This window comes from Staurois parvus, unplaced genomic scaffold (genome assembly GCF_062004578.1).
Source record: "Staurois parvus isolate SC_StPar_1 unplaced genomic scaffold, SC_StPar_1.0 ptg000097l, whole genome shotgun sequence".
NCBI lineage: Eukaryota > Metazoa > Chordata > Amphibia > Anura > Ranidae > Staurois > Staurois parvus.
In genome coordinates, this window is record NW_028317893.1 from 4,303,433 (window position 1) to 4,317,771 (window position 14,339).

Consider the following 14,339-nt stretch of genomic DNA (forward strand, 5'->3'; position numbering starts at 1 on the left):
CCAGAATGAAATCTGTATAGTGCAACATCAAAACAAAACAATACTCACTGATGTGTTTAACTTACCTGGCATAAAAATCATTAGGTGGAATTATCTCCTGAAAAAACTGCAACTGGTAAAGATAAAGTCCAATCAAGTGCCCTGCACTGAATATGGCCATTAATACACATAGACAGCTGAATATCAGCGGATCAAATACTCGGCAACAGGACCACCATGTGCATAACCCCAAAAATACAAAGAAATACACAGCTGAGGTTAAAGAAGGCAACATCATGCCTGTAAAAAAACCAGAGAGAAATGTCAGACTACATTAATATCTACGGGAGTTAAATAACAGTCAACAGCATTCATTTAAAGTCAGGTATGAGTGAGTTGAATCAACTACTGGCTTGTTACAGATCTCGAGGACTTTAATGGTGAACTTTCTGTAGCAAAAGTATAACTAGCTGAAATCAGATCATGTGACTCTTATGTGGCACAGTACAGTTGTATGTTTTTTTAAGCAATGTGAACAAGGTATTGAATAAATGAGCATAAGAACATTGAAAAAAATGACTTTCAAACTCCGCAAATTATTGATCAATATTAAAAGTTTAAAACAGACTTACCGATATACTCCTAACCCTTGGCCTTAAAAGCTTTACTAAATTTGTTGCTAAAACTAAATTTAACCTATGACTCTTCTAAACCTGATCATTGGAACTAACCCACCTTTGCTTAAAAGGATCCAGAAAGTGCATATATCCTTAATGAGGAACAACATGCAATGTCCGTTCTGCCTTAAAGTACTGTACACTTACCTGCCTATTCGTAATCCTCTGTGGATTGTACACTGAGCTGCACATTCGTAGCTCAGTTTACATTTTGGCACACTACCAGCGTGCCGAGATGACGGCAATGCTGTGCCATCCCAAGTAGAAACTGGGGAGAAGATGCTGAAGACGCTGCCACCAGCAAAGGATCTCAGAGATGTCGGACCATTGGAGCTAAGGTAACAACTTGCGCCTTTACTTCCACTTTAATAGGCCTCAATGCCCTCTCTCAGCATCCCTAAAATGCCACATACTCACCTATCCACGCTCCACAGAGATCTTCCATTAAGAGTAAGTGCCTTGAGCTTCATACACGCAGAAGAGTCCGATGCAGGCCTACATTTCAGTAGAATGTTCAAAGCACGCATCCACGCTTTTACAGAATTTAACTTAATTTTTGTTCAACATATTGCTGCAGAAGAACCTAAAAGTAACAAATATAAGGCCTCCCCAACAACACTGCTAAGACAGTGATAAGAGATTCTGTCCACTGAAGGCACTTTTCTAAACAATTACCAAAATGTACATGCTTGCAAAGTAAATAAGTCTACTGCACAGCACCAACCTGTTATACCAAGAACTATTGTAACAACTACTTTTCCAGCGGTGGCTATAATGTTGCCAATAAATTCTTTAAGCTTTGAGGCTAATGAGGCGACTTTGCGAAGAATTTTTAACCTTGTGCTTTCTTCTGCCCCTTCATTCACATCATCTTCTCCATCAAAATCTTCTTCATACATTAATGCATCATCCATGTCTACCTTCCCTGTTTCCGTCTAGGTACAAAACAAAATACCATATTAAAGGGAAGCAATTATATAGTTTCAGCAAACATGTATTTTTCAGTTATTTTCTTGTTTACTATAAAGTAATTTATTTATATGATTTTTATATTTAACATGCTTGTTCTTTCATAGTTTTTAGTTATTTTATGGCATGTGGCTGTTTGGCTGTTATGCTAACTTGTTGGCTTCAGTACTTTCTGAGTCATTGACTTGGAACAAGTATGAAGATCAGGAGTTTTGACTTTTTTCCAACTTGATCTGCAAACTTGTTCAAGGTCAGTGACTCAAAAGACAGTAAGTTAGTGTAATAGCCAGGCATATAGCATTTTCATAAGAGAGGCCAACCCTGTAATCTCCATATTTTTCTAATGACAGGCAGTGGAACACCAAGAGCAAAGTGCTGCGAGTGGCCTGCCCCTCATGCAGACAAATAGCAGGTAAAACACTGGGCTCAAACCATACCCACCCAGTGCAGTTACATTTAAATGCATTTATCTCCCACCCAATTGCGCATAGACTCTGTCAGATATATATCCACTACTACATCACTACTGAACAACAATGTAAAGAAACACTTTACTACTGACCACCAATGCAGGGATCTTTTACTACTGATGGCCAATGTAAGGAGGCACTTGACCACTGGCCATCACTGTAAGGGTGTACTTCACCTTCTGAGCATGATTGTCTTACTACATTGACTACCAATGCAAGGGTGCACATAACCACTGACCAATATTGTCAGGAGACATTACACTGGCCACCAATATAATGGACACTTTTATACTGACTTTATACTGGGCACTTTGCTGCAGACCATCAATGTAAGGGGGCATTTCACTGTGCATACAAAATATAATGAAAATTAAACACACACACATATATATATATATATATATATATATATATATATATATATATCACAGTGGAGGTGGGGGGAGATTTACTAAAACTGGAGCACTCAGAATCTGGTGCAGCTGTGCGTGGTAGCCAATCAGCTTCTAACTTCAACTTTTTCAATTAAGCTTTGGCAATAAAACCTGGAAATTGAGCTGCACCAGATTTTGTACTCTCCAGCCTAAGTAAATCTCCCCCAGTATGTACATTATAGCATTATAGATTATTTCTATCACCCTGATCTATTTTACTTGGTTAAAACACTTTGGAAAATACTACAGAAAGCCAACCACACAATATTCTTTTTTTGAGAAGACAGTGAGCTACATGATCATAGTTCCTTACATTCCCCATAATAGCATTCCTAGTGATTTTATATTCCTTTGTTGTTAAATATGAAGTTTAAGAAACATTGCTCTATATTTCCATGGCGTAGTCCTACATTAAATAGTAGATTGATGAGATGATCTCACATCTGCTTGCACAAAGTGTTTACGTCTATCTATGAAAAACCTAAGAGGCTTCACTGCATATTACATGTAAATGTCAAAGCAGCAATAAATGTAAGACAGGAAAAGAGCAGTGCCTGCACAGCAGCTGTTACCGCTACTATCAGAATGGGGCCAGAAACGCTATTAGTCATCACTGGATTATTTTGTTAACATTCAGCTTTTAACTCATCAGATACAGTATAAACACCAAAGCAAGGAAATGCCATCATTTGTGCATGAAGAATCTTCTGAGCTGTAATAATCTTCGGCACACCCCCCAGACACAAATCCTCAATGGTAATATTCTGGGGAAGATAAGCTCTCTTGTCCCTAGCACAGACTGGCATCCCTGGCTAGAAATAAGTCAAGCACTCCATACATTCCATTCAAGTAAAACAATACCTAATAGGAAATGGGTAAAATGGTCTTGCAAGTAATAGTAGAAGAACGTTTCTTGTTAAAAAATTTACATGTGTAGTTAAATATATGGTATTTGACTCTGTGATCAACAAGAATTTGAATTGGCAAATCAACGTTTTATCTGCTATCTGGAGCCTGCACTCCATCCAGCATGTACATTTACAGCCAATGATACTTTTTTAGTAAAACAAAGAGAAATGTGCAAAGTGAAATAAACCACAGCATCCAATCTCAATTCATCTTTTGCTAACCTGAACTCAGGAATCTGAGATGTGATAAGATTAATGCACTTTGTACATAATCATTGCTGCTTGTGCTGCTTTACTGAGTAGGGTCTCATGCACATGGACATTATCAGGCAAAAAAATGGTGTTTTACCACACCCAAGGAGCAGCAGGTGGGGCACACAGACAGACATAGAAGAGAATGGCTATATGCCCCTATACGCGGTATTTAAGGCCTCCTAGATTGTAAGCTGGAAAGAGCAGGGCCCTCGAACCCCTCGTGTATTGTATTGTTTCTGTCTTGTCTCATGTTCTGTCCCCCTTGCTATTGTACAGCGCTGAGCAAACCCTTTGGCGCTATATAAATACTGTATAATAATAATAATAATTCACACATACTACAGTGTATGCTCTTGCAATCACCACCTTTACACGTTCAGGGATGCACAAGCGTTTCTTGCATCCCAGTGCAGGCAGCCACATTGATGTCAATTGGACACAGGTGCTGCTCCTTTCCTACGCAACAAATTCAACATCCAACTGAAAACTAGATGGCGGATTTGGGACTGGGGCCCCTATGGCATTGACTCCTGTAGACCACAACATCTTAGACTAAAACAAATCCAGGCAATGACACTAGCTGAATAGAAAAAAACAATATGCCATGTTTTTTAACCACTTGCCCTCCAGAGGATTTACTCCTCTTTCTGACCAGGCCATTTTTTGCGATACGGTGCTGCATTACTTTTACTGACAATTGCGCGGTCATGCAATGCTGCACCCAAATGAAAGTTACGTCCTTTATTTCCCACAAATTGAGCTTTCTTTAGGTGGTATTTGATCACCTGTGAGGTTTTTGTTTTCTGCGCTATAACAAAAAAATACCGACAATTGTGAGAAAAAAAACAATATGTTTGACTTTTTGCTATTAAACATGTCTAGGAAAAGAGTTTACAAATTCAAATTTCATCATAAATTTAGGCCAAAATGTATTTTGCTACGTCTTTGCTAAAAAAAAAATCCTGATACGTGTAAATTAATTGGTTTACGTGAAAGTTATATAATGGCGGTATATATACTGGGATTTTTTTTTCCCTACTAGTAATGGCAGTGATCAGCGACTTATAGTGGGACTGCAGCGGTCATTCTGACACTGGGGGGGACTGACTTGGTGTCAATGACATCCCCAGCGACAACAATACAGTGATCAGTGCTAATAAAAAGCACTGACATTGTACTAATGGCATTGGGCAGGAAGGGGTTAACAGGGTGTGCTGTTTTACTGTAAGCTGTGTGTGCTTTTAACTGTAAGCACACTGCTTTGCATGGCACTGCTATGCAGAGCCATACAAAGCAGTGTGCTGGAGCCGAAATGGAAGAGAACTGTATTGTTTAAATACAGTTCTCTCCCCCATCGGTAATGCTCGGCAATCACCGGGTTTCGGCGAGTAATCACAGGCCGTCACCCGGCGATTGACAGCCCCCTACCCAGAAATGAAAAATCATGTATGTATACATGATTTTGCGCACCCCTGCAGCCCTATCTGTATATCTGCTATAGGGCAGCAGGAAAACGGTTAAAGAATATCTGGATTTCAACTTTAAATTCCCATATTTAAATACAAACATGCACAACCGAACAAGCATAGAGTAACAAATCCTCTTTTAGCCCCATGTGCAATCTCTTTTATGAATGGCCTCCTTAGTCTCATTTAAAAAGCTGTTTTAAATTCACGTTTGCCACCAATTTTGCATGTTAATATGGCAAAAATAAAAAAGCCCCTGCAACTGAGACTCTATAAACTCCATCGAGAATGCATATAGCGTAGGAAGATTCAAATTTATTTGGAAATATATGGTTACTTTTTCCTCATCTCAAATATTGGTTCATATCCCCGCACAGGCTTTAGTACATCAAGAAAGTACAGCGGTTGAAAACGTGCGCTTTATGTTTCATGGCTTCCTCTTCCTCCCCAATTATCGGAATGAATGAACTAGTCTGTGTGATGGATTAAATCCAACACATGGGCTACAGATTATAAAGTTTACAGGTACAGAGCTTGCAGGTGATATTTGCCAGATTGCTGTATTCTGCTCTCCCGCACGCTGTCAATCATTGGCCTAATACATTAGGCAATAGTTTTTAACCCCTTGTTCCCCTGTCTGAATGAAGTTTTACCACGACAATGCTTGAACCTCAGTATTCAAGTTCACTTATCTTGCTCCAATTTATCCATGCCCAAAATGACTTTAACTGTATTGGATTCACCCAAAAAATGTATGTGTGTGAAATAATTTTGGAGAATGAGAATAGAGTTTAGTGTAGTGTAGTACCTGAAGGTTTATGTTAGATTTGGTTATATAAAATTATTTAAACTGAATTTTAAAATTTTTATTTCAATTTAATTTTTTTTAGATTTCTCTCCATTAAAACATGAAACCAAAATGATATATACTTGAATATAATGCTCAAATAAATAACCCTTCTATGTTGATAATGTAACAAAACGTGTCTCAGAAACCTCTGATGGAAGCAGACAAAGTTACGTGATGGTTCTGAACAGTGACTTCACTTAGCTAAACAGGCTCATCCTCATTGCTGTACTGGTATGGAGCCAGGTAAATGATGGGTGCTTCCATGAAAGAATTGTGACGCAGGTGTTCTGCTATGTGATAGACTTCTTTAGGCTAGGTTTACATCTGTGCAGGTGGTGCCGCTGCGGATCCACACGAAAATCTGTGCAGCCGCACCATCCGCACAGAGGAATGTGGACCCGCGGGCGGGTGCCATTAGTTCTAATGGCACGCCACCCTCACTGGAAAAAGCAACCGTACTGGGAACCGAGGTTCCCATGCGGGCTGCGTTTTCAGAAGAAGTGCAGGGACTTCTCTGCGTGTCACAGGGCACGGGAGTCCATTCAAATGAATGGGCTCTTGTGCCCGCGCAAAGCACAGCCGCATATATGTGAACCAGGGGTCAAGGCCTCTTGCACATTGTACTAATGTATAAGCATCAGGCATTCCTGGCAGAAAAATGCGAGGATGGGCTGTTTTTTTGCATATTTTTGAGTATGCACATACAAGCAGAAAGCGTGGCATTTGTGCATGCAAGTATACATGCAAAAAAGCTGACCGGCAACTCAGATTTCTGTCATTTTGTTTTACTGATCAATACGCAGTGCATGTTTACACCCCTGTATGTACAGGCACATTGAAATCAATGGGCTGCATTTGGATCAGTAACAACAAAAGCCTGCATGCCTGAAAACTGAGCATTTTCAGGCAGCAGTGTGCAAGAGGCCTAAAATGGTAAACATGGATTTCCCCGTAGGTAGTAAACTGAAACACAAAAAAAATTCCTTATACAAAGCATTCAGAGTTAATTATATAATAGATAAAATGTTCCTAAATATCATCAGTAGTATAGTATATATTCAACAAAAAATGGATTTAAATTGTTGGGAGTCATCCTTTCCAAAAGAGGAATGGAACTAAAGTCTTAAGAGATTGGCCACTAGAAGCTATAAATGGAAACTCTCAAGACCTCCTGCTCTCTAGCCCCCTTGTTTCCTTCTCCCATGCTTGCATCCATGACTTCTCCCGAGCCTCTCCCATCCTATGGAACACCCTACCCCAATCTGTCTGACTATCGTCTACTCCGTTCACTTTTAGGCAATCCCTGAAAACTCTTCTCTTCAGAGAAGCCTATCCAACCTCCACATGACATCTGTATTTTTAACTTTCTCCATCAGCTCATCCCACACAGCTATTATCTTTTGTATCACTTGACCCTCCCCTTTTAGATTGTAAGCACTAACAACAAGGGCCCTTTGATTCCTCCTGTATTGAATTGTATTGTAACTATACTGTCTGCCCTCATGTTGTAAAGCACTGCGCAAAGTGTTGCCACTATGTAAATCCTGTATACTAATAATAAAAAAGAGTTCTTCTTTAACCCCTTTCTGTCCATAGTCTGTTGATTAATTTTTCCTAGTATAGCTCCCTACCAGCCCTTCCCACTAGTCATGATCTATTTGCATTGCATAAACAAGTAAAGCGACTCTGAAATAATATCAGTGAGTTCAAAACAAGCTACTGAAAGCAGAAAGTTTTTTTTAAATTCTAATACCATGTTGATGAGAGAGGAGAGGAGAAACAGGGGAAGCAAAATATCAGCAGATTAAACATCAGCTTTAAATTAGGCAATTGCTAAACTTTATAAAGAAATGTGTCTGCAAATCAAAACTTACTAATTCTTCATTTACAAACTGAGTGTTGTACTGTGCATCCTCTTCAGTCACTGTTTTCTGGGCAAGTTTTTTGCAAAACAGCCAAGTGGCCAAACTGGCAATAAACATCCCAATATCTGGTACAAACACTCGGATTCCATTGCCAGCATCTGCACCCTTAAGGCTGGAAAAAATAAAAGACGGCATTATTTATTGAGGATTTAAAAACCTTTAATAACAACACTGAAAAAAAATGAAAGTAATATTACAGTAATAAATATTTGTACATAAATGTAGACACATACTGTATATATATATATATATATATATATATATATATATATATTTATTTATTTATTTAAAGAAATCTTACTGATATTTCAGATAGAAATTATCATCAAATCAACAAGCCAGTTGTATGAATATATTATTGTTACCTCATTATGACAATAGGCTTATCATGGATCACATTTTTAAACTAAAAAGTTTGTAATAAATGCTTGTAAGCTTGATTTAAAACGCATTATTGTGTAAAAACAGCACAAACAAAAAGATGAATCACAGCATAATGCATGCCTTGGTGTGCACATGCAATTTTACAATGCTTGTGTTGCAATGTGTTTTTTTTGTTTTTTTTTACGGTAGGCTCACTTCACAACCCTAAAACACAGAGAGAAGGATCCTTAATTTCAGAAAGTGACAGCTATTTTCAGCAGAGTCCTATACGATATCAAAATTAGTCACAAGGCTGAAATTAAAATAATTTTTTGATGGACAAAAGCTTCATTTTTTTATGAGTTGAGCCTACCATCTGGTAAATTGCTGGTATATTTAGACCACAACATAATTATAATATAATAATTCTTTTTTAACCTGAACTATATCAGTAATAATAGCAAGATGTAAAAACTATGAATGTTTATAATGAAATTCAGTCATCTCCTAAGAAAAAAAATATTGGTCAAACAAAATCCGTGGTTTGCTCTGCTAATCCATTTGGCACGGCATATGGGAATGTAGACCAGGATATGTGTAGGTGCTTGAGTGATAATGAACATCCTCACTCTGCAAAGGGAAAATAACTAAGGAAATTACACATCCCCTGCTGTCAAAACATCTAGCTTCTTTTACTTTGATACACTGTTTAAACAGGTTTTAGCAATTTGAAATGCCTGTATATTATAGGATTTATTTGGCGTTCGCAGCAAAATCAAATAAAAACAATGTATGTAGGTCTAAATTTAGGCAGCAAATATTTTTCAGAAAGGGACTGATTGTGTGTTTCATATTATAATCTTTTTCACTTTTTAAAGCAGCTACATCACTATGGGGTCCAAAGTAAAGTAAAGCAGCTTGTAAAATGGGATTATATATTGGCATAACTTGTGGGTCGTGTCTTAAAATGTCACCGCATGCAGATCTCTGGTGGCAGCCGGTATCTGTCACATCTTGGTGTCAATTCTTTGTTGCCCCACTGTAATTCCTTTCGGTAACTCCTACATCACTACAGGTTGTAGCAACCTCGGAGAGAAACCACAGAGCACAGTGGAGGAGAAAGCACTCAACACACCTGGAAGGATAAGATTCCAGAAGTGAATGGAGATCTGCAACCTGCCAATGGTTCAAGACATGGGGCATTGGAAAAATAAGTATACATCATCTGCTTTTACTGTCTTGCTTTACTTAACCACTTCAATACCGGGCACTTATACCCCCTTCCTGCCCAGGCCAATTTTCAGCTTTCAGCGCTGTCGCACTTTGAATGACAATTGCGCAGTCATGCAACACTGTACCCATATGAAATTTTTATTATTTTTTTCACACAAATAGAGCTTTCTTTTGGTGGTATTTACTCACCACTGAGTTTAAATTTTTTTTGCTAAATAAAACAAAAAACACCTGAAACTTTTGAAAGAAAACGCACTTTTCTTTGTTTCTGTTATAAAATTTTGCAAATAAATAACATTTCTTCATAAATGTAGGTCAAAATGTATTCTGCTACATTTCTTTGGTGAAAATAATAATAATAATTTAATTTGTATTTTTTTTTTTCAAACGTTTCTATTATTTTTTACATTTTTTTACTATTTTATTTTTCAGCACAGTGTGACCAAAGCCATACAATGTTACCATAGTAACATTGAACTACTCTGGGCAAGTGATCAGGATTTTTTTCTTTTTTTAACACATTATGATTGCTAATACCAATGTATTTCTCTGATATTTGCAATCATTGTTACTGAATGAAACTAATTCAGTATTTTGTTGTGATTAGCTGTGATTGGGTAAAGCTGATCACAAGATACTGATGGGCTGTGATTGGCCCTGTCTGTATCATGTGACTGCCTTGACCAGTCAAAGCTAACAACATAATTGTATACAATGGATGGCATGACAGGAAGCCATCCATTGTATACAATTGACATGTGATCTGCTGTGATTGGTCACAGCGGTCACATGACACTGGTAACGGGCCGGTGTAGTGATATGTCATCGGCTGTGTCCCGTGGACACAGCCGGTGACAGATCGTGCTGCTGCGTGGTCCCGCGGCCACCTGAGCGGCTCGTTTTGACAGGACATCATATGACGCCCTGTCACAATGGCGAGTGTCCCGTCGGCCGTCAATCTGCAATAGGCTGGGCAGGAAGGTGTTAAAGCAGAATTAAAGTGGTTCTATGCATGAAGGTAAAAAACCTTCACTGTGCATCTCTCCCCTCAGCCCTCCCTTATACTTACCTGAGCCCGATCTTAATACAGTGATATGCACAAGAGCCGTGGTTCTCCCAGGTCTCTCCCTCCTCATCAGCTCAGACACAGCAGAAGGATCCATTGACTCCCACTGCTTTCAATCACAGCCAATGAGGAGGGAGTGGTGGCAGGAAGGGGGCTGAGCTGTGCTCTGTGTGTCTTATGAGCACACAGAGCAGGGCACAGAAGCATGCGTCTTGCTCTGGGGGCAATTGGCAGGGAGGAAGGGCCAGAAGCACCGGCGGGGGCCCAAAACCATTGCAGAGAGCAGGTATGACATGTTTGTTTGTTTTTTTTTTATTGTACTCTTACAGTCACTTTATATATCTCTGATCACCACAAACTGAAAATTTTATTTAATCTATTTTTAATATTCAAAGCAAACTCATCCATGTCCCCATGCTTTATTTTGTTGAGAAATCACTTTGAAAAACACCCGTCTGTAATTTCTAACTGCGGTCATCTTGAGTAAGGGCAGACGATGCATGCAGTATTTACATCCCAGAATCCATGCCCTTAGCTCAGACATGCAGGCAGGAGGGTGTGCTTAGATGAAAGAAAAAAAAGAGCTCATGAAGACTCCTGGGATGTATGACATCATTTTGGCCTAGACCAGGAAGCAACTGAAGAAATGTAAAAAAAAAAAGTTTAAAACTGTTTAAGTTAAAGTGAATAAAATATGTTTTCCTATCTTTTTACTGAGGTTAGCAGCATAAGCATTAAAAATAAATAATGTTGATTAAGAGAGTTTGGTTCCACTTTAACTTTGAGACCACATAATGATATTCATCTTAAAATGTTAAAGAATGTTAGCTTACTTGTCAAATATACATAAATGAAAAAGGAAAGGAATAATAAAGGAAAAAAACCATCAACATGAATTCCTATCCTATGGTATCCATATACTGTACATCATTTGGTAGAGATTATTAAATACATATAATTTCAACAAGTTCTATGAAGTGCAGACAACGTTATTGTCAATAATGACAGCCAATGACAGACACATGTGCTGTAAAATATCATGAAATTGTGTAGGCAGAAACATGTTTATTTACTGTAATGTAGAATATGGTTTACAGTGTTACTAAATCCACAACAGTAAAAGCAGTCTGTATAGGTAGTAAAGCATGCTTGATATACTCATTGTGGAACCTAAGGGGTTAATCCTCTGCATTGTGTAAAAAGGCTTTTTGATCCTGACCTTTTTGATCTCTGATCCTTCCCTTCTTCCAGTGTCCCCCTCTTATCTCCTGATAAGACATATTGTGTGGAGACACTCTGCACATGCTTAGTTTGGTGTGTATTGCTAGAAAGGGTTTTTTTTCCTTGGGAGAGTGCATGTGATCAGCACAGGGCCAATCAACACTGTCCAGACAGAGGTCAGGGGTTCTACATCCTCCTAGAGCAGAAAGAAAACTCCTCCTACAAGCTTTAACCAGTGCTCTGCTGGACACAAGTAGAAGTCACAAGACTGCTCTAATTGCTGATGAGAAAAGGTATTTAGCAGTTTATATTTACTAAAATAATTGCATTTCCATGTTTTGTGTACTGTGGGAGAACAGAGTGAATGCAGGGTCCTGGGTTTAGTAACACTTTAAATGGTGATGAGCATTATCTTCATGTGTGTTCTCTATTCACTAGCTTTCACTCATTTACCAGTTTTACTACTACCATCTGGCAGTCATTGGGAAAACTGAGATATACTGCTGCACTATGCAATCACTATAACTTATATCCATTTTATTTACATTTCAGAATGGATGTTGCATATTTGCAGCCACAATGCTGGGAGGCATTTCAAATATTTTTGGATTGAACTATTTAGCTTCCTTTGATGGAATGTGCTGGACATATTGTGGCAAAACGCCCTTATCTGTATGAAATCTGCTGATACTCTACTCACAATCCTTATGTGAAGAATTTCTTCGAAGTAAATTTATTTCGCATGCCAGAAATTATTCCATGAACTAGTTTGAATAATGTTTACACAGCAGTCAGTATTGTCACATCATTGGCATGATTGTTACAAAACAATACAGGTTCTCTTTATCACCTCAATACTGAGCACTTTTACCCCCTTCCTGCCCAAGGCAATTTTCAACTTTTAGTGCTGTCGCATTGTGAATGATAATAACTCAGTCATGCAACACTGTACCCACATTAAATTTTTATCATGTTTCTGAGACAAATAGAGCTTCCTTTTGGTCATATTTAATCACCACTGGATTTTTTTTATTTTTTTGCGCTATAAATGAAAAAAGACCACACATTTTGAAAAAAAGTGTGTTTTTCTTCATTTTTGTAGACAGTCCAAAGTATTTAGTAAAAGGCATGGTGTGTTTTTTGAAGTTGTAACTTTTTCCGACAATTCTTTGAAAAATGAAGAAATTAAAGAAAAAAGAAATGTTTTTGCATACTTGCATCTACGCCCCAAAACATTTTCTGATACTCCTAAGTATGGCCATACCATATGTGTGAGACCTTTTCACAGCCCAGCCACACTGAGAGACCCAACATCCAAGGAGCACCTTCAGGCATTATCCACTTTAACTACTTCCCGGCTGCCCACCTGCAGTGTACTGCAGACAGGAAGCAGCTACAGGCAAAGTGACATACGGTTACAGCACCATGCAACCCCCCACAGGCGACGGCTGTGTTCCCCATTTGTGGATCCCAGCAAACGGCACCAAGTGGTCATGTGATCGATATGCGATCACAATGACAGCAAAACAGTTATGAATCAATCTGATTTTTAACAGCTTTGCTTCTGTTCCTGGTGAGCTGTGATTGGCCCGCTGGCTGACCATAGAGCTGATCAGAGACCAGAATGGCTTCAATCAATTATATGGTCTAAGAAACTGGAAGCTACGAGCACTTCATTTCTGTTTAACTGGATATTAAAAGTGCCATTTTTAAATTGAGAAAGCATCTGATCACTCTGATCTTGGTGTGATCAGATGCTTTAAGGGCAGAGCAGAGATCTAGAGTCTAATAGACCCCAGATTTCTCAGAAAAGAGTACCTGAAACTGCCTATTGCTCTCACAGGGAATATATACATTCCCTGTGATAACCGAAAAAGTGATAAAAAAGGGACTTTAAAAAACACAAAATCACCCCTGCCCCCCTTCCCGTGCTCATGTGCAAAGGTGAACACAAGCATTGGTCCCGTGTCGGTATGTGAACAAACACTGCACCATGCATGTGAGGTATCACCACGGACGTCAGATTAAGGGCAGTAATTCCAGCACTAGACCTCCTGTGTAGATATAAAGTGCTGACCTGTAGAGGCATTTAAAGCATCGCCTATCGATATTAATAATGTATGTAGTTTGTTGCCATTGAACGGGCGTGTGCAATTTTAAAGCATGTCATGTTTGCTATCTATTTACTTAGCATAACATCATTTTTTATATCTGAGCGAACAATTTTTGCAATATATTGTTTTTGTGCATTAAAATTAAGAAAAGTGTATTTTTTTCCAAAAAATTAGCATTTGAAAAATTGCCGTGCAAACACTGTGTGACATTAAAAATTGCAACCCCCCACCATTTTATTCTCTAGGGCCTCTGCTATAAAACATAAACAGATTTTTCATGTAAACAAAAAAGCATCAGAAAAGGCTTGGTCTTCAAGTGGTTAGAAGAGTGGGTGATTTGTGGTATAAGCTTCTAATGTTGGCCCTGTAATGCCAGAATAGTAGAAGCACCCCCCCCCCTTTTTGGAAA

At 38.5% G+C, this 14,339-nt stretch overlaps 1 protein-coding gene across 4 annotated transcripts in view; it reads right to left on the reverse strand.

Moving 5' to 3' along the window:
* Positions 1 to 14,339, reverse strand: part of PIEZO2 (piezo type mechanosensitive ion channel component 2) — a 439,610-nt gene that overhangs the window by 145,998 nt on the left and 279,273 nt on the right. For all 4 annotated transcript variants that reach the window (XM_089671018.1, XM_089671019.1, XM_089671017.1 and 1 more), the window contains exons 5-7: positions 7,883 to 8,045; positions 1,381 to 1,591; positions 66 to 279 (exon numbers count right to left, since the gene is read on the reverse strand). In XM_089671018.1, coding sequence (XP_089527144.1) covers positions 66 to 279; positions 1,381 to 1,591; positions 7,883 to 8,045 — 588 coding nt within the window. The remainder of the gene's footprint in view (positions 1 to 65; positions 280 to 1,380; positions 1,592 to 7,882; positions 8,046 to 14,339) is intronic.